The sequence below is a fragment of the Cervus canadensis genome, chromosome 4, assembly GCF_019320065.1.
Source record: "Cervus canadensis isolate Bull #8, Minnesota chromosome 4, ASM1932006v1, whole genome shotgun sequence".
Lineage (NCBI taxonomy): Eukaryota > Metazoa > Chordata > Mammalia > Artiodactyla > Cervidae > Cervus > Cervus canadensis.
In genome coordinates this window covers 11,002,256-11,026,911 of record NC_057389.1, presented here as the reverse complement: position 1 = coordinate 11,026,911, position 24,656 = coordinate 11,002,256, and the positions used below count along the sequence as shown (strand labels likewise).

General features: G+C 37.0%; 1 protein-coding gene across 2 annotated transcripts; it reads left to right on the top strand.

Moving 5' to 3' along the window:
* Window positions 1-158: 158 nt before the first annotated feature.
* Window positions 159-24,347, top strand: FAM174A (family with sequence similarity 174 member A). 2 transcript variants are annotated; one of them, XM_043464574.1, is made up of 3 exons: window positions 172-779; window positions 10,911-11,045; window positions 23,788-24,347. In XM_043464574.1, exons 1-3 carry the CDS (start codon window positions 337-339, stop codon window positions 23,789-23,791), a joined length of 582 nt encoding a protein of 193 aa, XP_043320509.1. In that variant the 5' UTR covers window positions 172-336; the 3' UTR covers window positions 23,792-24,347. The 2 variants fall into 2 exon arrangements, with proteins under 2 accessions (XP_043320510.1, XP_043320509.1); XM_043464575.1 differs by lacking the exon at window positions 23,788-24,347 and having other exon boundaries at window positions 159-779; window positions 10,911-11,049.
* The last annotated feature ends 309 nt before the right edge of the window (window positions 24,348-24,656 follow it).

Sequence of the window (24,656 nt, the reverse complement as noted above, 5' to 3'; positions counted from 1 at the left end):
TAGGGAGCCAACCGCAGGCTCTCTCCCCTCGCCTTCCGGAAGTGCGCGCGGCGCAGACTGCCTCGCATACCTGACGTCACGGAACGCGCCAGCCCCGGAAGGTTAGCAACCACGAGCGTCCCTAGTAGCAGGGGGCCGCTGAGATGTACGAACTTCCGGTTGTCGCCGGCAGCTGCCGCGGCTGCCGCCTCCGCCACCTGCGGCGGGCCAGGTCTTCGCCCCGGGTCCAGTCAGCGTTTTTCCTCCGTCTCTTCAGTTAACACGCCCATGGTCCCGCCTGGAGCCAGGGCGGCGGGCCCCGGAGCTCGCGCGCGGTGAGGGAGCCGCCGGCGGACCATGCAGCCGACGCTCTGCAGCTGCTGCCTCAGCCGCGCCCTGGCCTCGGCGCTCCTGCTGTCGCTGCTGCTGCCCGAGTTGAGCGGGCCCTCAGCGGGACGGCCGCCAGCAGCGCGGGCCGCGCCCGACCCCCGGCCCGCGGCGCGCGGCCCGCGCACCCGGCCCCCTCCGCCGCCCGAGCCCTCCGCCGCCCGTCCCGCGGGCCGCGCCCCGGCCTTCGAAGCCGCGGGCGCGCGGAGCGCCGAGGGCGGCAATGGCAGCACGCCCGGGGCGGGGCCGGCCGCCGACGACCCCGGCGGGAAGGCGGGGGCCGGGGGCCCGGCGGGCGGCGTCTTGGCCGTGAGCCCTGACCCCGGCGACAAGCCCATGACCCAGCGGGCCCTGACCGTGCTGATGGTGGTGAGCGGCGCGGTGCTGGTGTACTTCGTCGTCAGGACGGTCAGGTGAGGCAAAGCCTCCCCGGCAGGCCTGAGGCGCGCTTATCTGCTGACCTCCCACCCCCAAGTCCCGGTGCCTGCTGAGTGAGATTGTGACGAGGACGGTCTTGAAAGCCTGTGGTACCTTTAGGAGTGTTTAGACCACCAAGTCCCTGCTGCCTCCCTTTCATGTTAAATTATAAATTAGCACCGAACCTCTGTAGCAATATGTAAGTTAATTGTAATGCAAAATGATCTTAAGGGTGATTTATTTTATAAAAGGTAAAAAGAAGAGTTCTTTTAACAGCACTTTTTTGCTGTTGACTTTTAACTTGCCACCGTCGGTTGTACCTTATGAAGTTTCCATCTCTTTTGAACCGGGAAAACTGACAACTTCGTATGGTTCAGTCGTTGTTAGAGTCCCCATTAGAAATGTCTAGCATTCATTTTGCATGACACTAAATAAACGATGCGAAATGTTACCGATTTCTTGATAAGATGGAAAACTGATACCTGTGCAGCAAAGGAAAAAAAATATGTAATAAATATGATCCCGTTATAATGCTGGAGAGTATGTTTAATATCTTAACTATATATGATTTTAACTTTACAAAAATTTGTATTAATAAATAGATTTGCTGTTTTACAAAAAAAACTTTTCTAAAATGAATTCATCTGTAAATAATTCTAAGTCATTCAGAGGTTTAAAGTTACACCTGAATAGTTTTTTGAACCTATTCTTACTATAGAATGTTATTAGAGAATTACTTAAATTTCAGATTTGATACAAATACGGACACTTAAATGACATTTTTCACTTTACATATGATAAAACTGACCTAGGAGAATAAAGTGGTGTCCCACGATATCTAATGATCATGGTTGATTATACTGTCCATCATTTGCTTTGTTTGAATTTTTTTCTCTAATAACATATCTGTCCAAATCTGTGATCAAACTTTTGATTAAGTAAACCAGGAGCTTACATTGTACCAGGTTATGAATAACTATCACTTATTTTTCTACTCCCTTTAATGCCTTATCAAATAGACAAGGAATTACATAGTTCAATTAGTGGTATTTTATATTGTTGTAAGTAACTCCCACTTGATACATTCCATTGTTATAGAAGTAAAGTTATTTAATGGCATCAGTCATGGTATTTATTATAACATTCCAACTGTGTAATGAGACCGATTTGGAAAAATCATAATAAAGGCTCTTTAACTGAGTTGGGGACCACCTCTCTGAAGAGCTGGCATGCAGAGCCGAGAACTCACTGTTAGAAGCAGCCAGCCAGGAGAAGAGCTAAGGAAGCACTTGGTAGATTCCTTCTATTTAATGCAGTAGAGGTAGGTGTGTAGGAATGCACTGGTTCTCCAAATTATTTCACTTTTTTTTTTCCTATAACTGCCTACGCTCAACTATTTAATGTATTTCTTTAAAACATTCCTTGGCTTAAATAACTAACTGAAAAAATACAGCCTAAGCCAGTGGTTCTAGAGATGTCATCCAGGGAACCCTGGAGGGTGGGAGGGTTCTCTAAGACTTGTTCAGGTATCTGCAAGATTGAGACTATTTTCAAAATAATACATTCCCTTATAAGTGTATAGGACACAAGAAGTTCATTGATATAGTTTCAAATTCCACAGTGCAGCTAACTCTTAATAAGAGTCATAACTACCTCTCGTTGAGTTTTGGTGTTCTATCAAAAAAACATAAACACCAGTATCGGAAAAGCTATTAAAATGTACCTCCATTTTCCAAGCTCATATCTACTGTACCTGGATTTTCTTCTTAGCCTTCAACCAGACAACACATAGCAAATGATTGAAGGCTGAAGCAGATACGAAAATCTAGCAGTTTTCTATTTTTCTAATTTCTCTCTTTTCATTTTCTATCTAGTTCTTCCCATTTAAGCCAGACATTAACAGGATTTGAAAAAGAATCTAAATCTGTGCCATTTTTCACCTTTGTTGATTTTCTTTTTGACAATGTATTTTTCACAAAGAGCTATTTAATCTGTAGTGGATTTATTATAATTTTAAAAAGCAAATGGTATTTAAAATTTTCTTAGGTTTAATTAATGTATTAAGAATTGATATTTATAATTCACATAATCATAAGCTATTCAGGGTCCTAAGTAATTTTTAAGAATGTAAAGCAATTTTAAGTTCAAAATGTTTGAAAATCACTGGTGGAAACACTATTTGAGTTGCATAGTATTGGTTCACAAAACCCAGCAAATCCAGGCCCACTTTTTATTAAAGAGAAAGCTGGAAAATGTTCATGAGGTGTTACAGACATATAACCACCAAACTGAAACTTTCTTCTTGATATGAAAAAAAAAATTAGAAAAAAATTGAGCAGTAATTATTTTTCTCACCATGTAATTGTTATTTAATGCTGTATATTTTCCATATAGAATGGGAGTACCCTAAGTATTGTTTCATACACAAAATAAATGATGAGTCTGATGATAACTTTTGGGAGATGATCTTTTTTCATTTTGCTTTTACCTTATCTGTAATCTTAAAATATAAATATTTCTTGCCATGGATTTTCCATCTTCATTTCTGTAAAGCTTATAAGGGTACAGTCTTTTCAGTCTGATTTTATTGAATGACTCATTAACATTTTCTGTTAACAGAAAAATTCTGAATCTATGGCTAAGAAAAATTGGACTCTAACCAGCATCTAGTACATTCATTCAAGCCAACTTCTAAATATAGTTGGCCACCTGATGTCCAACTTGATTGATGCTAACTATTTCTGGGCACTGTTCAGAACAGAACTCATTCTTTTTGCTTCCAGATTATGCAAATCATTTATTTTGGTGAATATCCATTTTGACTCTCCACTTCCAAAATAGGTGTGGCAACATAGCAGCATTATTTATTTGTGCCGACAGGGAAGAATGGGCCAAAAATCATCCTTTCGTTAACTGATATGAGAAAACACAGAATATTTTACTTGTAAAGTACTTGAACTCCATAAAACTTCTGTATTGTTTTTAATCTAGTTTAGATATTATGAATGTGTAACTAGAAGTAACTTCCCCTCTGAGTCTAAAAATATTCCAAAGAAAAATTAGAATCTCTCTGTAGAAATTGAAATATATATATATAGAAGGAATAGAGTAGGCTTCCTAAGATTGGTATATAGTCATTATGAAAAGAGACTCGTTGTATGTCTTATTCTCTATTATATCCCCAGTGCTGAACATTATGTACAAAATATGGTAGGTACTGGGTAAGCAGTTGCCAAATATATAAGCATTCTTAGTTCTTAATCAGGGATCAGTGTGGGCCTAGGGAAGACTCAAAAACCTCAGAACAAAGGCTATTTACAAATCATTGTTTAGCTAAGGCTAAGTACAGTGTTTGCAGTCAGACATTAACTAAATGAACTGGGTTTGATTAGACTGAGAAATGTTCAGTTAGGGAAAACAGTTATTTTATTAGATTTTTCAAAGTAAATAACATTTTCCATCTCCTCTGTATTTTTCCTTGAACGCTTCCTTCCAATATTAAAGGAATATTAGATTACTACTTCTATTAGTTACTATTTTAATTAAACACATAGAAGGACCCAGGTGAACTTAAACTAAAGGGGATTTCCTGGAAGAATATTGAGATCTCAGAAAGTCAGGATGCAACAGATAGAACCGGACATGAAACAACAGACTGGTTCAAAATTGGGAAAGGAATACGTCAAGGCTGTATATTGTCACCCTGCTTATTTAATTTATATGCAGAGTACATTAGGCAAAGTGCTGGGCTGGATGAATCACAAGCCGGAATCAAGATTGCTGAGAGAAATGTCAGTAACCTCAGATATGCCGATGACACACCCTTATGGCAGAAAGAAAAGGAACTAAAGAGCCTCCTGATGAAGGTGAAAGAGGAGAGTGAAAAAGCTGGTTTAAAACTCAACATTCCAAAAACTAAGATCATGGTATCCAGTTCCATCACTCCATGGCAAATAGATGGGGAAACAGTGAGAGACTTTTATTTTCTTGGGCTCCATAATCACTGCAGATGGTGACTGCAGCCATGAAATTATAAGACATTTGCTCCTTAGAAGAAAAGCTATGACAAACCTAGACAGCATATTAAAAAGCAGAGACATCTGACAAAGGTCTATCTAGTCAAAGCTATGGTTTTTCCGGTAGTTATATGTGAATGTGACAGTTGGACCATAAAGAAGGCTGAGCACTGAAGAATTGAGGCTTTTGAACTGTGGTGTTGGAGAAAACTCTTGAGAGTCCCTTGGACTTCAAGGCGATCAACCTGTCAATCCTAAAGGAAATCATTCCTAAATATTCATTGGAGGGACTGATGCTGAAGCTGAACCTCCGATAATTTGGCCACCCAATGGGAAGAGCTGACTCATCAGAAAAGACCCTGATGCTGGGAAAGATTGAAGGCAGGAGGAGAAGGGGACAACAGAGGATGAGGTGGTTGGATGGCATCACTGACACAATGGACATGAGTTTGAGCAAACTCTGAGAGATAGTGAAGGACAGGGAAGCCTGGAGTGCTTCAGTCCATGGGGTCACAAAGAGACACAGAACTGAGCAACTGAACAACAACAGAAAGTCAAAAAGCAACTGGAGATTCACAAGTAGAAACTAAGTTTAGGAGAGAAGAGACTAAAGTATCACAGAGGTTTCTCGGCAGGAATCATCCTCTGTGAAGGCATGCAGTAGTTTTCAGTCTCTTTGTCCCTTAGTTTAGGAGTCAAATTCCACAGAAGGAAAGGTGAATTAAGTCCTGGGAAAGAAGGGCCTGGTGTGGCAACAGTCCATGTGGTTGCAAAGAGTTGGACAAGACTAAGCAACAGAAACAGGGCTGGGATCAGTTGCTGTCTAAGCAAAATCATGGTTCTGTTAAGGCAGAAGTTTCCTTTAGGATAAATAAAAAGCCAATAACTGTTGCAGTGCAACTGCAACAAAACTAAGAAGTGGCCTAACCAGAAGAACATAAATGCACTTGTTATTGCTAGTAGCTACCAGGTTCTTACTTTTTACCAGGAAAGGATGAACCAGAAAATGCAATTCACTTAATATATCCAGTCTGTATAATGTAAGATCATTTGTGTTAGGGATCAGAAGACTGGTAGCTAACTTTGGACCTTGGTTAAAATTACTTTGAATCATATAGGAAGACAATAAATACAGCCTCATGTTTAAGAACTCAGACTTGGGAATAAAATTGCCTGATTATTTGATCTACTATTTACGGTCCCAAATTTAATTTTTTCTAAGGTCTGACTTCCTATGTTTAGAATAAGGATACTTAAAGGCTTGTGGTGAGGATTACCTCAGGTAGTGCTTGTAAGCTGCTTACTTCAATTGCCTGACTTATATGCACACCCAGGAAATAATAATTATTTTTAGTGAGTTATTTTTGTATCTATGATTTCGATTGTAATATTTTGGTGGGGATGTTCATGATATTTTCTAAAACCTCCCCCATACCATACTCTTATAATATATGAACTCTGAAACTATAATCTGCAAGAGGTTAGGTCTGACAAGGCTAGAGATGGGGTGGGGGCAAGGAGGAAAAAGAATGGGAGATGATAGATGAGAGAAATTTCAGATAAAATAATTTTTGCTATATGTTGTATACTGTGTTGTCATAAACAACTGAAATTGTGGCTCAGCAAATTTTGTTTAGCTATGTCTCAGAAACAAAATGAGTTCCAAAAATCATTCTTGGTCACTTTGCCCCAAAATACTCAAGGCAAATTTTGTATCATTAGTTGTACCTTTGTTAAGATTGACTCAGCTTTATCATTGTACCTGATCACATAGGAGAATGTATGTATATAGAATATCCATTAAATACTATATTCCTCAGTCTAGTTTTGAATGTTAAATAGAAGAAATTACTTAATAATGTCCTACAGGCATTCAGTTAAAACAGAAAAATCAGATCAGCGCAGAAGGTTGTAGCAGGTTACATTGATTGCCTGTCTCCCTTTCACAGAGTAGTAAAACGAAATGGAGTTTTATTCTGTTGTGTTTATTTTATGTGGCATCATACATTTTTACATAAAACTTTATCAACCTTACTTTAGTACTTTAACTTTATTTTTCTACTGTAGCGTTTACATGTTATTTAGACAGAAATGATTCTTACCAACCTGAGTATAATGAAACATTGAGGAATCTGCATTCAGTTGAGACAACTATTTGAATAATAACTTGAATATCTAGAAGGTATCTGATCAAGATCATTTACCTGTGATCGCCGTGCGATAAAGGAATATAATTCAATAGTATAAACCATACTGCTACTTTCTTTTGCTTTCTTAGTCTTACATATTTTCCTCTCTAACATTTAAAGTTCCATTTTTTAAGACCCAACAAAATTTGTTTTCAAACTGCAATTATGCATTTACTCTGGTAAAATAATGTACATATATATAATGCTATGTATGTAATTATTAACATACATAGACAAGTTTGGGCATTGTGAGCTTAATGAAAATAATCATTTGTGTAGAGAACCACAGCTGTTAAAATTGCATGAATTTTAAATCCTTTACTCTTTTGTTCAAAAATAATGTACATTGCATATTAGCCTTTTACTTAAGATTTCAATACATTTTTATATGTATATTGCACTTAGTGTTTATTAATATTTTAAGCAGATGGTCCCTTGAATCAGCCCGATATTAAGGCTTTATAAATGTTTCTGGCTTTCCCTGAGGACAAAAAAAAAAAAAAAATCACTGCATATGGATGTATTGTATCTGATGTTTTTATGGCTATAAAGCTGCCATGACCATGTAGCCATTATTGCATATATCTTTGGACTTAGGAAAGATATTCTTAGGGGAGTCTCATTTTAAATTTAAATTCTATTTTATGATATGTAGTTGTTGTTTTTTTAATTTGACTTATTCTTAGGTGAATTAGTAACATTTCCTAAAACACAAAATTTATTTTAATTGAACTGCATTCCGCAATTTATTTGGTGCCAAAGAGTGCACTCTCTTTGCATATGAAATAGGTTCTTATCAAATAGCTTGGATTCACGTTCAGAAGGTAGCATTTATATATGTTAAAAGACAGTAGAAGCTAGAATAAATAATAAAGTGTTCATAGCAACGCAGTCAAATGTTTACACTTTACACAGAAAGAGAAAAATAGCATTATTGGGCAGATTAGGTTATCCACTCATTGAAAGTTTGGGAAATCATTCAAGGAATGATGATGACCTTGGAAATGGAGAAGATGCTAGCTGAGATAATTATCAAAAGTCCTTAAGATCAATGTTCATATCGTTTCCTTTTTAAAGACTTGCTAAGGTATCCTATGACTGATGATGGCCTGGTTATTAACATATTGACAATTTAATGACCTGGAAGAAATCTAGTTTATTTCCGAAAATAATTTCACATGGCTAAAACTGCAAGAATGTTTGGAAAGCCATATGTTTTAGAAGCAACAGACTGGCAAAACAGAAGAGAAGAATTTAAAACCCTGAGTATTCTTAACTCATTCTTAAGTTTTCAGTTTTTAAAATCAAAGCAATGCATGCAAATGTTATTGAATCCCGTGGTTCCAAAGGACCTATGAGTGTGCTCTGTCACTCAGTTATGTCTGACTCTTTGCAACCCCACGGACTGTAGCCCACGAGGCTCCTCTGTCCATAGGATTATCCAGGCAAGAATACTGGAGTGGGTTGCCATTTCCTACTCTGGGGGATCTTCCAGACTCAGGGATCTAATCTGTGTCTCTTGTATCTCCTGCATTGGCAGGCGGATTCTTTACCACTGTTACCGATGGTGATTTATAACTCCCCTATACCTTTCTATTCCTACAAAAGTGTCAGTACTTTTGTCATTTCTGCTCTTTAGTTTTTCTGTGAATTACTTTCATGAGTCTAAATTAGAGATGAGATTGGTAAACTGACCCATAAGCTAAGTCCAGTCTGCTGACCTGTTTTTTTTTTAAGCCCATGAGCCTAGGATATGTCTTACAACTTTAAAGGGTTGTAAAAAATCAAAGTAACAACAGAAGAAATTAAGATGAATAACAACTAAAGAAACTAATATGAATGTGTGACAGAGACCATATGCGATCTACAGTATCTAATGTACTGTCTAATCCTTTACAGAAGTTTAGATTTCTGGTCTGCATGAGGGGTGTGTGTGTGTGAGTGTGACATAGATAAATTCACACCTATATATGCTTGTAAATTTAACAACATAACCCATGTAATTTCTCACTATACAAAAAAGACTCACTTAGACTTCAAACAATCACCAGGATGGTGATGAATCAACCTCATTCTTGCTAGTTATATTAGTATTAATTCTTACATTGGTCATATTTGTAGCTTAAATACCGTACTTAAACCTCTGTTTCCTCTTCTACCATCTTTGGGTGGGCAGATAGATTTATAAGCAGTGATTAGTGGAAATTATCTTAATTTTTCCTAGAGTTTAAGTAATATTTTCTAAATTTTGATCACTAGGCCAAATACTTTATATCCAGAAACTAGCGCAATACCCTCTACTTAGTGAAACTCAAATATGTCTTGTCTTAAGCAAGACATTTATCTCCCAGGGCCCCCCATTGTCATTTATATAGAGGCTTGTATTGCTATATACTTGCTGCTCTAGTTGTAGTATTTCTTATCCCGCTTATTACCTCGTACAAAGTGAATCAGAATTTAAGTAAACGTATTTGTTATCACTTGCTGAGATATCTTTTGTTTTGTTTTTAAATTCCTACAGATACTTGTGTGAAGCATATTTTTCTGTGTGTGGAGTTAAGGTTGTTAGATTGGAGGTGACTTAGGCATTGATATCAAGGTCAGATTTGGATCACTGAGCTAGAATATGATGTCACTCAGACCTTCAACAGATATTTAAGGAGAATTAATCAGACCCTGTGCTACAAGGTCATAATGCAGTGGTGAACCAGATAGGCATGGTTTCTCCCTCATGGAACTCAGTGAGAGACAGGCAAATAAACACTCAAATGTATATAATTAGCACATATAAATGCAAATGGAGGTAAATAATTTGAAGGAAAAGGAAAGTTATCTGAGAAAGGAGAGAGTAGGATTCTAAAACATGACACCTCTTCATATATATACAGATAATAATGTTTAGTACTCTAAAATAGTTTCCTTCCTCTAGGGCAGTCGTTCTCAAACTTAGTTTGCATCAAACTCACAAGAGACGTTTGTTGAAACATGGGTTTCTGGGCCCAAAATTCAGAGTTTCTTACTCATTAGGTCTAGATACACATGAGGATTTGTTTTTCTAATAAGCCCTTAGATGACTGACCACGCTTAAGAACCAGTGATCTAGGATATTGGCTTTCATTACTCTAGAATCACTTGTAGAACATTAATAAACTATTGATGCCTAGTTTCTGCCCCGAAAATATGTAATTCAATTGTGTGGGGATATGGATACTTTGGCCACCTGATGCGAAGAGCTGACTCATTTGAAAAGACCCTGATGGTGGGAAAGATTGAAGGCAGGAGGAAAAGGGGGCGACAGAGGATGAAATGGTTGGATGGCATCACTGACTTAATGGACGTAAGTCTGAGTAAACTCCGGGAGTTGATGATGGACAGGGAGGTCTGGCATGCTGCAGTCCATGGGATTGCAGAGTCAGACACGACTGAATGACTGAACTGATGGATCAAGTAAAGAGCTTTTAAAAACACCCTAGGTGATTCTGATCGATGCAGCCGAGATTGTAAGCTTCCCCAGCCTAGAATTTGAATGCATATATAAATACAGTTTCTTAGAGGGGCAGAAAGTAAGAAGAAGGCTCAGAGGAGATGGGAGAAAGGCTGGAATAGAAGGCCTTAGTAAAACTATTGGACAAGAACAACGACTTAAGAGATTGTAAACATTATCAGCTGACAGAGAAGAAAGTGTGTCAGGCAGAAGAGATGGTGACGGCACACAGACATACAGGAGTAGGTTTTGTTTAAAAAATAAGTAAATAATCTTAGATGGTTAATTGATTACATTCCCAAGACGTAGCCATTCTGATACTGAATGCCTTCAGTGTCAGAAACTGGAGTAATTTATTTTTAATTTACAAATAAGTATAAAATAAAAATCATACCACACTTAAATAATTTTTATTCATTAATATGCTCTATTTAATAGGATGAGAAGAAGAAACCGAAAGACTAGGAGATATGGGGTTTTGGACACTAACATAGAAAACATGGAGCTGACACCTTTAGAGCAAGATGATGAGGAGGATGACAACACATTGTTTGATGCCAATCATCCTCGGAGGTAAGTGTTGAACAGTTTAAAGTTGAATTTCTTTCAACAGTTTTTATCCTAAATGATGAGTTTTTGGTTCTGTTTAATGAAGTTCTTTGTGCTACCCAGGCAGTAGCTCGCATTCGCTTTGCTTTGCTAAAATAGTTGTAGACAACAGAATACCATCCCCCAGGGAAACTGTCACTGTGGATCTCCTTGCGGAGCTTCCTTCTTTTTGCTGCTGCAAGAAGATAATCCCCTGTGTGTGCGTGTGCATGTGGTGGGGCGGGGGGTGGTTCTGGGAGGTTACGGGAGATGAGGAAGCTTGATTAGTAAACGTCATTGTGTAGAGGGAGATGAGTAAACTTGATTTTCTTTTTGCATTCTGAAAATATTTTGGTTTTAGTCTCTGTTACTCTATTTATAAACCGTGTTTTTGGCAAAGTTGTGGGGCTAATGGTCAGCAGCCTGATACTACGACTATTATGTCTGTTCTCATATCTCTTCTCACTGAGTTAAGACCTTTCCTAAAAGGTCTGGATAAACAAAGTTACATGGATATAGACTAGTTTCAGTGCAGATGGCATGTGGAAGGGAAGCAATAAAGTTTCCACTCAATAGGGAAGGACATGTTGGAATAGAGGAGGAATAATTTGAGTGAAGGAAAACCAGCATCCAGAGGCAGCTACATATATAGAAAGAGTGTAGCAATCTGGGGGTTAAAAAAAGACTCAACAAAAATTGGATTGTTAACTCAGATATATATGAGCCTTTAGGTGCTGGTAATTAATTCACTTAATAAAAATATATTCATAAAATGCCATAGTAGTAGTAGAGTCTAGATGTAAAAGTGTGACCCAAACAACTGTATTTGCTCATTAGCAATTCTGTATCTTAGTGAAAATACAACACGAATAAAATACATTAAAATGTATTTATTTAGAACATTCTCAGGTTTATTTAGAACATTCAAATATACCCCCTGAAAAGCCCTTAAATTGGCTATAAAGTACTGTACAGTTCCCATTAAGTCTAATATCGCCAGTTATTGACTGTTTGCTTAGGTCAGATGAAGTTGCTCACATGGGTTTAGGAGCCACTGTGTGTAACAGATCCTTACCTTTACATACTAGAGTGACTAGTAAGAGTCATTTGGAAACACTGTTGGGAAACTGAGACTGAGCAAACAGCTCATCATTTCTCTCCTCTTGGGCTCACCCTACAGAAGGTGCTCATTGAGTAGGATTGGGGGGCAGAGTCTAACTTTTTTGTATAATTATTTTCTTTTAATCTTCTGCAAAGTTTTTAATGTATTTTAGAAGTGTAGCATTTGTCATGTTTTAAAAAGCTCAGTGCACATGAGGTCCCTCTTCTGCACAAACACAGATAGGGAACACAGAAAAGGAAGTTGACTTAGGAAGTCAGGGTTGTTTTCAAAGAGGAACTGAACCTGAAGCCTAGCTTGTCTATTTCAAGTGTGCTTGACTCAAGACAAAGGTTGTTACAATCAGCAAACAACTACCCAGAGTTTGTAGTTGTGACAGATGATAGTTTATTCAGAAAGTGAGCAGCAGAAAATGTCTAGAATGCAGACTGTTGTGTGTGTGTGTATATTTATGCGTGCAGCGTGTTACATGTAGGGATCAGCTGTGACAAGTCCTGGGGACGTGCCAGTAGTTTCTGTTTTTTTTGTTTTTTAAGGAGTTTGTTGTTATCCTGCTATTGTTCCTGATGGTATTTGGCCAGAGTGTATATAATCAAATAATCAGATGTGTGTTGAAGAATGAGACCTCTTGTCGTAGTGGGAAAAGTGGCCTAGGAGAGATCAAGAGGGGCAGAAGCAGGGAAGGTGGGAGGGATATAAGAAGGCGAGAGTTTCCATGAGATGTCATCACCCACAGCCATCTCTTACTCTGCGTCTCACCTCATCACAGGCCTCTCTCTCCTATTTATCTTTCACATACCCCTCTTTTCATGAAGCTTGCATTCCGTCAGGGAGCTAAACATTAGTCAGAGTTACAGAAACAGAGAAAGAGGAAGACTAGGATGATGTGGGAACATATAGTGGGCTCACAGAAATGAATGATCCAGAAAAACCTCTTGGAAGTGACAGGTAAATTGAGACTTGAAACATGAATAAAAATTAGCTAAATGAAGGGTGACTAGAGGGGCTGAGAGTTGGAGAGAGCACTGCAGTCACAGAGAATCAGAAGCAAAAGAGTAAAATATATTCAGGGAACTGAAAGAAGTGAATACTATATTAGTATGTATGAAAGAAATGAATGGGTGAAGGAATTATTTTTGAGCTTTGAGTGCAAAAGGCAGAACAGTAAATTAGAAGGCAGATTGTGATCCATGTTAAATCAGTTACAAATTATTCTACAGGTTGCAAAAAGTCACTTGGAAAATTTTAAGACAGGGAAAACATAATGAAAGCTATATTTGGAAGATAACTGTGCATAAATTGTAAGAAGATTATGATAAACAGCAAGGGGACCAGAAAAAAGATCAGTTAGATGATACACGTACATTGGAGGAGTAGAGACTTCTTGGAGAAGTAAGGGAACGAGGAAAAAGATCAGTTAGATGGTATACGTACACTGGAGAAGTAGGGACTTCTTGGAGAAGTAAGGGAACCGGGAAAAAGATCAGTTAGATGGTATACATACATTGGAGGAGTAGAGACTTCTTGGAGAAGTAAGGGAACTGGGAAAAAGATCAGTTAGATGGTATACATACATTGGAGGAGTAGGGACTTTGCTGATGTTCCAGCAGTTAAGACTTCACCCTCCCAAAACAGGGGGGACTATGTTCAATCTCTGGTCAGGGAACTAGACCCCACATGCCACAATAAAGACCTGGAGTAGCCAAATAAATAGAAAAGAGAATAAATTTTAAATAAATTTTTTCGAATAAATTTTAGAAAAGAGAATTAGAGTGGAGTGAATTATTCAAGAGGCTTTGAAAGATATTGTCGACAGGATTTAAGTATTCTGTTTAGAAGGTGAAGGATAGAGAAATGGAAGTAACTGGATCAACCAAGACGTTCATTCAGGCCGAACAAACAACCCAGTAATAATGGAGATGCAAGTTTCGGGAATAATGATAATTATCAATGATGATCGATAATGAAATAAGCTTGAATTTCTTAGTGTTATGATACCATTTACTTAGAAGACTTGGGAAAAACATATGTCTGGATTAAGTAAGGAGGACAGCACATCATGAAGTGTGCTTGTGTGCTGTGCTTAGTCGCTCAGTCGTGTCTGACTCTTTGCCACCCTGTGGACTGTAGTCCACCAGGTTCCTCTGTCCGTGGGGTTCTCCAGGCAAGTATACTGGAGTGGGTTGCCATGCCCTCCTCCAGGGGATCTTTCCAACCCAGGGATCAAACCCAGGTCTTCCACATTGCAGGCGAATTCTTTATCGTCTAAGCCTTATCCATCCAATAAATCAATGATATAACAGCTAGTTCATACAGCAATTTTTTATTGCTTGGCACTAGCCTAGGGGCTTGGAACACATTAAAGCAACAAAACAGAAAAGAAAAATTTTAAATATCCTGACTTCGTAAAGCATACCTTCCAGTGGAGAATAGGTGAGATTTGAGGACTGACATTTCATTTTCATTTTTTACTTTTCCTTTTGTATACTTCTATGTTGTTGGATTTTTTTTCTTCAAAGAGCCTATGTGCATGCATTACTTAATCCCCCCCCGCCTTGGGAATAGTTTCAATTCTATAGAAAAATTATAAGAGTAAAAATAGTACCAAAAATACCCTAAACTTTTAATCTAGAGTCACCTATCTTTGACACATTACTTCATTTGTTTTCTTATATTCTCTCTTTCCCAGTCATAATGATACAGAAGAATGCATCCCTCTCATTTTATATATGTGATTTTCTGATATTTCCTTCTTATTAGATTCAGAGTGTGCATTCTTGGTGGAAATACTCCATAGATCTTCCTACATCCTTTTCAGGACATCCTTATCTGCAGACACATAGAGTTCATCTGTCCTTCAGTAGCAGTGGTAATTGTGATGTTCCTCTTCAAAATTTTGTCTAATTTTCCAATATGTACTTTTCTTCCCCTTTACAGCTACTAAAAAGGCATTTTAAAATCATACAGTATTCTGCTTTTCATCAAAATTTCCCCCGAGATTTAGTACCCATTTGTCGTCATTCTTGCCTGATTTAATATTCACCATGATAGTTGCAAAATCATGATTTTCCAACTTCAGCATTTCCTCCATATTTACCAGTCGGCACTGACGTGTACTGTTAGCAAGAGCTTATCCTTGTTTCTTCTTTATCTATCTATATATCTGTCTGTCTGTCTATCTTATTGGCAGTAAGGATTCATAATAATTCATTGTTGTGCTTGCCAGTGGGAGCCTATTCAAGCTGACTTCTCTGCCCCTGTGACTTGCTCCCATTTTTTTTTAAGTATTTCCGTACATTCCGGCCTAACAAGGTGTTCCAGGCTCATTTTGTATCTACACTGCTCCAACCATGGAATCAGCCATTTCTCGAAGGAGCCCTGGTTCCTTTGGGTACTAGCTGAGCCCTTTGCTACCAGACGTCCTTCAGCAGACAGTTCTGTGAATTTATGTATAAGCACATATGCAAAACATAATGCGCCCTTATACAGGCATGAGTGTATCTGTGTGTACACGCATAGCCATGTCCGACTCTGTGACCTCATGGACTGTGGCCCGCCAGGCTCTTCTGTCCATGAAATTTTCCAGGCAAGAACACTGGAGTGGGTTGCATTTTTTGCTCCAATATGCATGCATATTTACATATATATGCATACTTTATATACTATTACTTCATACCTCCCATTCTGCCATTCCAGTCTATCCCCACTGGGTTCTTTCTTGCTTTCTTCCTTTTCCATAATGGCATTTTTCTTGTTCATTGTGTTAAGAATGACTTCCAGCAACATCCTGGCTCCCAACATCAACACATTTACTCATTGCTCAGTCTTATAATAAAACTAATATTGTGTGAGAATCACTTTGCATGTACAGTAGACAAACGTACTACTAAGACTTGAGGATTTGTTTGCAGTTTTCTCCTTACCACCTCATCCTGCCCCAGACTGAGGGTAGTCAGGTACTATAAGTGATTTGGCTTAGTTCTTTTCCTCTCCCTTTTCAATTGTGTTTATAGTAGTCATTTAAAATACAATTTTAAGTCACTTGTTTACTTCTGTCCTAGATTTTTTTCTGCCTTTCCCATTTGTATTGTCTTTATTTTTTATTTGAAAAAAACTAACATGCCTCCAAAAATAAAAACTATACCAGAAAATTTTAAGAACATATACCCACTCACTCTCGGATATACTCAGGGAAGTATTGCTCTCTTGACCCCTTCCACACCATTCTTCCCTCCTCACCCATTGTGGATAATCAGTTTCATTATTTTCCAGTTGGTCCTCCTGTGATTATCTTGATAGAAGTTAATTGGAATATATATTTCTTATATTTCTGTTTCTTACACAAGAGGTAGCATATAGTTTATATACTCTTATATTATATTTTTAATAGTACTCCTGTGAGTCATGCTATGTAAGTTCATAGAGATTTTATTTTTCACAGCTATGTAGTACTCCATGTTGTATATGTATCATGGTTTATTGAATCAGTTGCCTATACTTTCATGTTTAGGTAGTTTTCATTCAATTATTTTGCAGGTACAAGTTATACTGAAGTGAAGAACACTGCACATACATATTTTTGTATTGTTGGAGGTGTATGTTCAGGGTAAATTTATAGGAGTGGGATTTTTGTCAAAAGAGTGTGAAGTCATTTTTAACCATGAGTATTGGAGGTGCCTGTGATATCCTAGAGGACATAATAAATTGGATGCATTCATCTCTTCATTAAAAACAATGATAAACTGTCTGCCATGTATCCCGAAGCACTCCACTGAGCTCTGGGGATAGTGGTGAACAAAAACGGATAAAATACCCAGCCTCATGCAGTTAACAATAGCTACACATCCATAGGCCAGGAATAAAGAACAGAGAAGTCTGAACTAGAGTTGGAATTCCTGATTATCATTCTTTAGCCTTGCTAAAACCAGAGGAAAGGCTCTTCTCTGGGCCCAACCTACTTCTGTGCCTTTTGAAGTGAGCAGTAAGATGGATGGATACTTCAGGGTGCCAAGAGGCAAAGGCTAGTTTTTCTTTTCTCCTTTTATTCTCTTCTTCAAACAATATTAAATAATACCTACACTGATTTTAGATATCTTCTGTGATTTTTTTTTCCCCCAAAGTCTATGCACACATGGATCTCTTTTTCTGTCTCTCACTTTGAGAGGAAGGTAGACTCATTTCTTTTCTCCTTCTGGGCAGAAGTTTCAAAGACAAGTAGGTAGAGGTGTATTTGTATTCCTATTACCTTCTATAACATAGAGATTATTTTCTGATGAGATATACAGTACAAACTCTGTTACTTCATTTGAAATAGATTCAATAGGCGGGCCCTCCTCTGATTTTCATATGTTGGTGCGTGCATGCCCAGTTGCTTCAGTCACGTCCAACTCTGTATGATGCTGTGGGTCTGTAGCCCGCCAGGCTCCCCTGTAATCCACCAGAATCCGTGGGATTCTCCAGGCAAGAATCCCTGGAGTAGGGTGCCATGCCCGCCTCCAGGGGATCTTCCCGACCCAGGAATCGGACCCACATCTCCTGTGTCTCCTGCATTGCAGGCAGATTCTTTACCCACTGAGTCACCTCGGAAGCCCTCCAGTGTTGGTGTCAGATGCTAAACATGCATTATGCCATCAATTTGTTCAACATTGCCAATTTATCTCATGGAGAAGATGAACAGATCTCCTTCAACTTACTTTGGAGTTATGTCTGGACAAGCCATCATAAGTTGACAATATCATAAGATGATGATGCATTTAATACACCTAACCTGAACGTCAGTATTTAGCATAGCCTACCTTAAACATGCTTAGAGCGCTTACATTAGCCAGAGCACTGGTATTAGCCTATAGTTAGGCAAATCATCTAACGTGAAGCCTATTTTATAGCAGTGTTGAATGTCGCATGTAATTTGTTGAATATTACACTTAAAGTTTGGTTGTATGAGTACAGAATGGTTTTAAGTGTATCTTTCGTTTTACCCTCATGAACTCATGGCTGACTGGGAACCGTGGTTCCCTGCCATTTCCCAGCATCACAAAGGAGATCGTGCTAGCCTGAGAAAAGATCTTGTTGGATCATCTTCAATTCAAAATTGGGAGTATGGTTTCAGCTGAATCCATATTGTTTTCACATCATCATAAAATCAAAGACTTGTTTAGTCAAACTGTCCTAAGTTGGGGATTGTTCTGTATAGATCCCATTGTGACTCACTTTGGTAACAGCTGATAATCATGGTTAATGCCGCTCATTGCTCTCAGTTAAAGGGAAAAATCAACACTTATATGGAGAGTGTATCACAAGGTCCTTGTAGACCCTCAAAGATGATTTTTACCAAGGGCTTCCCAGAGCAGTCATATAAATGGTAGAAAATCCAAGGGAATGAATGATAGTGGTAGAGAGAATGCCCTCCGAGGGATAAGATCAGGCACGGGCCCTGTCACTGAGCCAGGAGGAAAACTGGAGAGAGTAGGGTAGCAGAACTATAACAGGTATAATATAATAATCTCTTAATAGTAAATGCTTACCTTAGTGCAGGATGTCCCAGACTCTGTACTAAGCTCCTTACGTATATGATGAATTCATCGAGACTGTCTTGCAAAGTAGTTTCTATTGCTTTCGCTTTAAAGATAGGAAAACTGAGGCTCGAAGAGTTTAAATAATCTAGGCTTCTCTTCCTACTGCAGTCCTCATTTCATTTTTTAAATATTTATATGATTTATACCCATAAAGAAAATAATTCTAAAGTCTGTTCATTCTGTCTTCTATACTAGCACACAGTATTATTGTTCATTTTTAACATGGGTACCCCTATACTTTATCTTAGTGAAAAGGCTGAGGAGCAATCAAATGAAGACTTCTAAAATGAGGAATATAAATATTATCTGCCTGCTTTGTCAGTTGCAATGCAGAATCATATTAGTCTGCAATAAAACTGCTGGTGATTCTTGTTGGATCATCTGTTACTGATGCTTCCTTCATTGTTCAAGTGCTTTCTAAAATTACTTCATCTTCATTTTCCAAACTCTGTCTACAAAATAACAAGAAACAAGTCATTTTCAGAGAGGTAGATTAATTTCTCTACTACGATTTAATCACAGTATGAAACTAGCCTTTTGTAGTCAACTCTTCCTGAGTGACTACAGAAGGATGTGGCTTTTAATATATCAAAATTTTAATAATGATTATTGTTGGTGGTTAAAATTTGGAGTAATAATTTTACTGTTTCTTTGCACTAAATTGAACCATATGGAACTGCTACTATATGATTTAATCTAAATTTCCTGAGAGAAGTTTATTTTTTCTGTAATACTCCAGCTTCTGTTCCCCCCAATCCTCTTAATTCTGACTCTCTTCATGTGTGAGCTTCATTTTTAGACCAGTAATAGGATGGTGCCAGCAATTCCTATAATCATGCCCTGAACAGTAATTTTCAGTGAAAGTTGGGGACCAGCTATCTTGTGTCTCTTTCTTAGGAATGAGAAAAGTTTCCCCAGAAACTCTGTTTAACAGAGTTTTATTTTTGTTTTTCATATCATTGGTTATGTGATCATTGCTAAATTGAACCCTGGCAGGAAAAATGAAAATACCATAATTAGTTCAGAATCATCATCTGGGATTGAATGGATATTGGGGATTTAACCATCATTACCACTAGGTCTAGTCATTTAAGCATTGAGGTTTATTGGGAAAATTTGTATGTATGTGGGAAAAAATAGCTCAGGCTGTTTAGTTAATATAATTTCTCTTGAATTTGCTGTTGTTATCCTATTGTTATTCTATTGTTAGCCTATTACATCTATTTGTATATTAGACATAATTTCTTTTGGTTAGTGAAACATTTTACACAAAGGAATTATAAAACTGTAAACCACATACCAATGTTTTAACAATTGTGTAGGACATATTAGCTCTCTCTGATAGAAATGTGATGAGAAATCAGAGACAACTATGTATTAACCAAAACTTACCTTTCATTTTCTTACCACCATGTTGGAAATAAATACTCATAACCAGTCTCAAAAATGTAGTTTTAAACATTACTTCGTAACACAAAACAAGTGGAAATAATACCTTGTTATTCTGTTTGATGTCTACTGAAGAGTAAAGTTATTATTATTTTATAATGGTGTACACTAAAGGACATTTTGACAATCTTGGTTGGCACTTTTTAAAAGCCAGTACTTCTATCACTTCAAGGCTATTCTAGTAATTTCTGCCATGTATGTAATTTTAAAAACTCTAAATTTGCTTCTTAGCTCCTCTCTTCTGCGTCATTAAATTTAATACTGTATTATATGTGTTCGTGACATTTGTGCTCAGTGTTACTTGGCCACAGAATATTTTCTGGTTATTAGCAACAGCATATCGGAGTCAGGGAACAGATTTGATATAAATGTGTTAACCAGAAACTCTCATTTAAGAAGATCTTATTCAAATAGTTATCAATTTGAAAATAATTCTAATTTCTAAATCACTACTTTCAATGTAGAGCATAACATTTTATCAGAATAAACACTTAAGGTTATTCAAAGTAAATAGAATATATATAGGAATCGGTCAAAGTACTAATGCTAGATAGAAATTGGTATTTGAGGATGTCCAGTGTGTGTTACTAGTAGGATAGTCTGTACCTTATCCACTTTTGGGAACTATGCTGTCCTTGTTGTTATTTAAACAGGTAGCTAAAGAGGATGTTTGTGTAGGGTTTAGGGGTTTTTCTGTATGTTTTCCTTTTCTGTGGACATTGAGCCTTAGAAGGAAATTTTGCCTTGCTCCAGTTATCATCGCAATGTCTTTATTGGTTAAGAGCATGAAAAATTTGTATATTATTAAATGATAATATAACATTAAACACTATTTGGTAATGCTGTTTTCTCATCTCTCTACATGGTCTAGAAATGCTGTGTCTAATTTGGTAGCCACACTAGCCTTCTGTGACTTTTCAGAAGTTTGAAATTTGACTAGTGTGACCCAGAAACTGAATTTTTAATTTTCAGTTCGGTTCAGTTGCTCAGTCATGTCCAACTCATTGCAGCCGCATGAACCGTAGCAGGCCAGGCCTCCCTGTCCATCACCAACTCCTGGAGTTTACCCAAACTCATGTCCATTTTTTATTTTATTGGGTTTTAACTAATTGAAATTTTAACTTTAATTGCCAGATTGCTGTTGTTTTAGACAGTACAGAGCTAGAACAAGTGTTAGACTGCTCTAAAGTAATCCTGTCAAATGGAAACTCTTAATGACAAGCTGAATCACAAGTTTCTGTTCATACAACAGTTGATCTGTTTAATAAAATGTTTACTTACGGCTTTAGTTTAGGACTTGTGTTCTGCTGTGATAGTCTGGATCACAAACTCTCTAAGGTATATGCTGGTCTGGATGGACAATGCAGGCAGAGCTTGCCACCCATAAGGCTGACTCATGTGAGTGGGGTCGCAGGACAGTAAAGGGACAAGGATCTCAAGTTTAGAACAAAAGAGTTCTAAACACAGTTATTAAGGCATTAACCTTCCCGAGCATTCTCAGATAGTGTTCATTCTTTAAAATCCGAAGACATTATATCTTCTTTAAAAAGGACCAGGGAGGGAAAAAACCAGGAATCTAATATTTGCAAATATATTTAAATGAAGAAGGAATAACAATATTCTTGACTACACTAAGACAGTTTTTCCTTTCCAACTTGATTTGGTTTAATAGCTGTTTTGATAGTTTAAGATTTTCTGAGTTAGCTCTTAGGTTGTCCTTGAAAAATGTCTTTTTTTTATATGGTATCATTGCATAATGTTTAGAGACAGAACATTCTTGAAGCTTGAAAAATATCCAAACTGAGATTTCCATAAAATGTACTATTACTACACATTTGCTTTACCTCATAGAAAAGCATGTGTAAGAATGCTTAAAATGCTTAAAATGAGATCTGCTCTCTAAAATGTTTAGGCACAGATTACAGTATTGTTAACCTTAGGTTCAATGTTACATAGCAAGAACATCTCTGGAACATATTCATCTTGCATAATTGAAACTCCATACCCTTTGAATAGCAATTCCTCGTTTCCCTCTTCCCTCAGTCCCTGCTAACCACCATTCTGTTCTCTACTTCTGTTAGTTTGACTATTTTTTAATACAAGTAGTGGAGAATCTAGAATTACAGAGGTTCAAAAGTTTTTCTTGTATCATGAGAAGCCTGCAGAAGTTGGCTGCTGGCTTCTGTTCAATGGCAGTTTGATGACAGAATCTACATCTATGTGGTGTTCCTAAAGCTTTTCTGATGCTAGTTTTATCCTGGTTATATGGCTCATGCAGTTTCAGCCATCACATCTGCATACCAGGAAAGAAGACAGTGAGAGGCAAGAACCCAAGCCACATCTGTCCTTTTATCAGGAAATCAAAATTTCCCAGAACCGACCCTTCCTTCTAGCATATTGTCACCCTACTTTGCTCACAAAAATAAATCAGTATTTTTATTAGCAAAGAGGAGATAATAGATGTTGAGCAGATAATTAAAATATGTCATTCTGACTATTCAAAGTATTTTCTGAAAGTTAAACTTGGCAACTGGTAAGAGAGAATTGGCTTTGCAGGGGACCCTGAATGAATGCATGAATTCTGAGCAATTATTGTTCATGAGTAACAGGTTTTTTATTAACCTTCAATATGTGTTTTTTTAAAAAACTTAAATTTACCCTCAAAATATATTAGAATTCCCTTAGCTTGTAATAACCTAATCATTTAGAGATCTATTGTAGATTGCTTACTAAGATTCAGATAAACAGCAAGTTGGAAAAGAGTATTACTCATTCTCATAGGTATCTCCAATGAAGTTCTATATGTTGATGATGATTATAAAGGAGAACTTATTAAGTTAGTAAAATCTGCATACCTTTGCTTTTGGTTGGATTAAATGTTTTCGGTTGTAATGGCTCTTTTTAGTAGAAGTTCCTTAGCATCTGTGGTTTAGATTAAGTAGCAGTAAAGCCTGATGTATAATTAGAATTAAGGTATATAAAAATAGTGATGAAAATATATCCTCATCTTACCATAAACTAGTCAATAAGGTAAGAAATTAGGCACATTTATCACATCATATAATTTATAGAAAACCTTATCTTTTGTATGGAAAATTTTTATAACTATTATAAATATTTATATAAAATTATAAAAATATATAAATATAAAATATTTATATTTATAAATATAAGTATTATAAACATTAAAAGCTTTTTTTTAGTTTCATTGAATATACTTCCACGCCTTGCAGCTTCAATTAATGCTACTTTCTGAAGTTTTAGAAATAGAATCTGTTAAGAATTGTGTTTACAGAAACTATAAATAAATAATTACATTGTATACTTGTCAAAGTTGTTCATGGTACCCACATTAGTTATGTATAAAATTCCTTTGAAAAAGTTAGAAGTGTAATTTAAAGAATAGTATCGGATATAATTAGTGTAGACAAAGTAACTATGTGTTTTATTAGTGCCCTTCGTTATAATTTCCTTATATTAAATACTTTCATTATCTTCTGGTACTCCAAGTCTTTGGGGATGTTTTAAAGTGTGTACAAATTTGTTCCAGGATAAGCATTTATAGTATTTTTTTTTCTTGCAGATAAGAATGTGCCTTTTGATGAGAAAACTTCATCTTCTACAATGAAGAGCAGAATGTCTGTGTTTAAGGAATAAAAAGCCACTTTATCAATGGGGGGGGTATTTAAGTTACATATATTATGATAACCTTCAATTTGTTGTTGCAATAAATATGTATCATTTGTTAGTTTTTCTCTGTATAGAAGTGCTCTTAATGGGCTCAGAGTTGTTGGGAGTAAATTGTATTATAATAGAGATCTGAAAATTACTTTAAAGCAGTGTGTTTTCTGATCAGTTTTTGTTTCTTGCTTACCTTATTATTGTAAGCTGTTTATGTACTAATCAGTTAATTTTATTTATATATGTATATATATATATAAATTTCATTTTTTGGCTGGTTAAGTTTGTTTTTTTTTCCTGGAACTATAAATCCCAACAACCAACTGGTGTGTAACTTTACCAAGATGTATTTCCCGTTTTTGTGGGGAAAAGAAGCCAAATTTATTATCTTGAGTTTGGGTTTTTTAAATAATAAAAATGTCTGTGTTGTGTGTAAAACAATAAATACGATTTAAAATTCTTTGAATGTGGTATAAACAAAGTGTGTTTATACAGTAAACCGAAAGCTATAGTTACGTATTAGCGTATGTATTTTATATGATTTCTTTAAAAATCTGTCAAAAAGTTACTGTATTTTAACAACTTCCTTGTTAAAGTATGATACCACATTGATTAGATATTTCAGAAACCAGTGAATTTCAAAGCCATTTAATTTGTTTACAGTATTGTGAGAGAAGTACCAGTGAAAACGTTCCCATCACGTTATGACGTAGAAGAGGAAGGAATTAAAGTATGTACGTAGACTTTGGAGTCAGACCTAGATACAGAGAC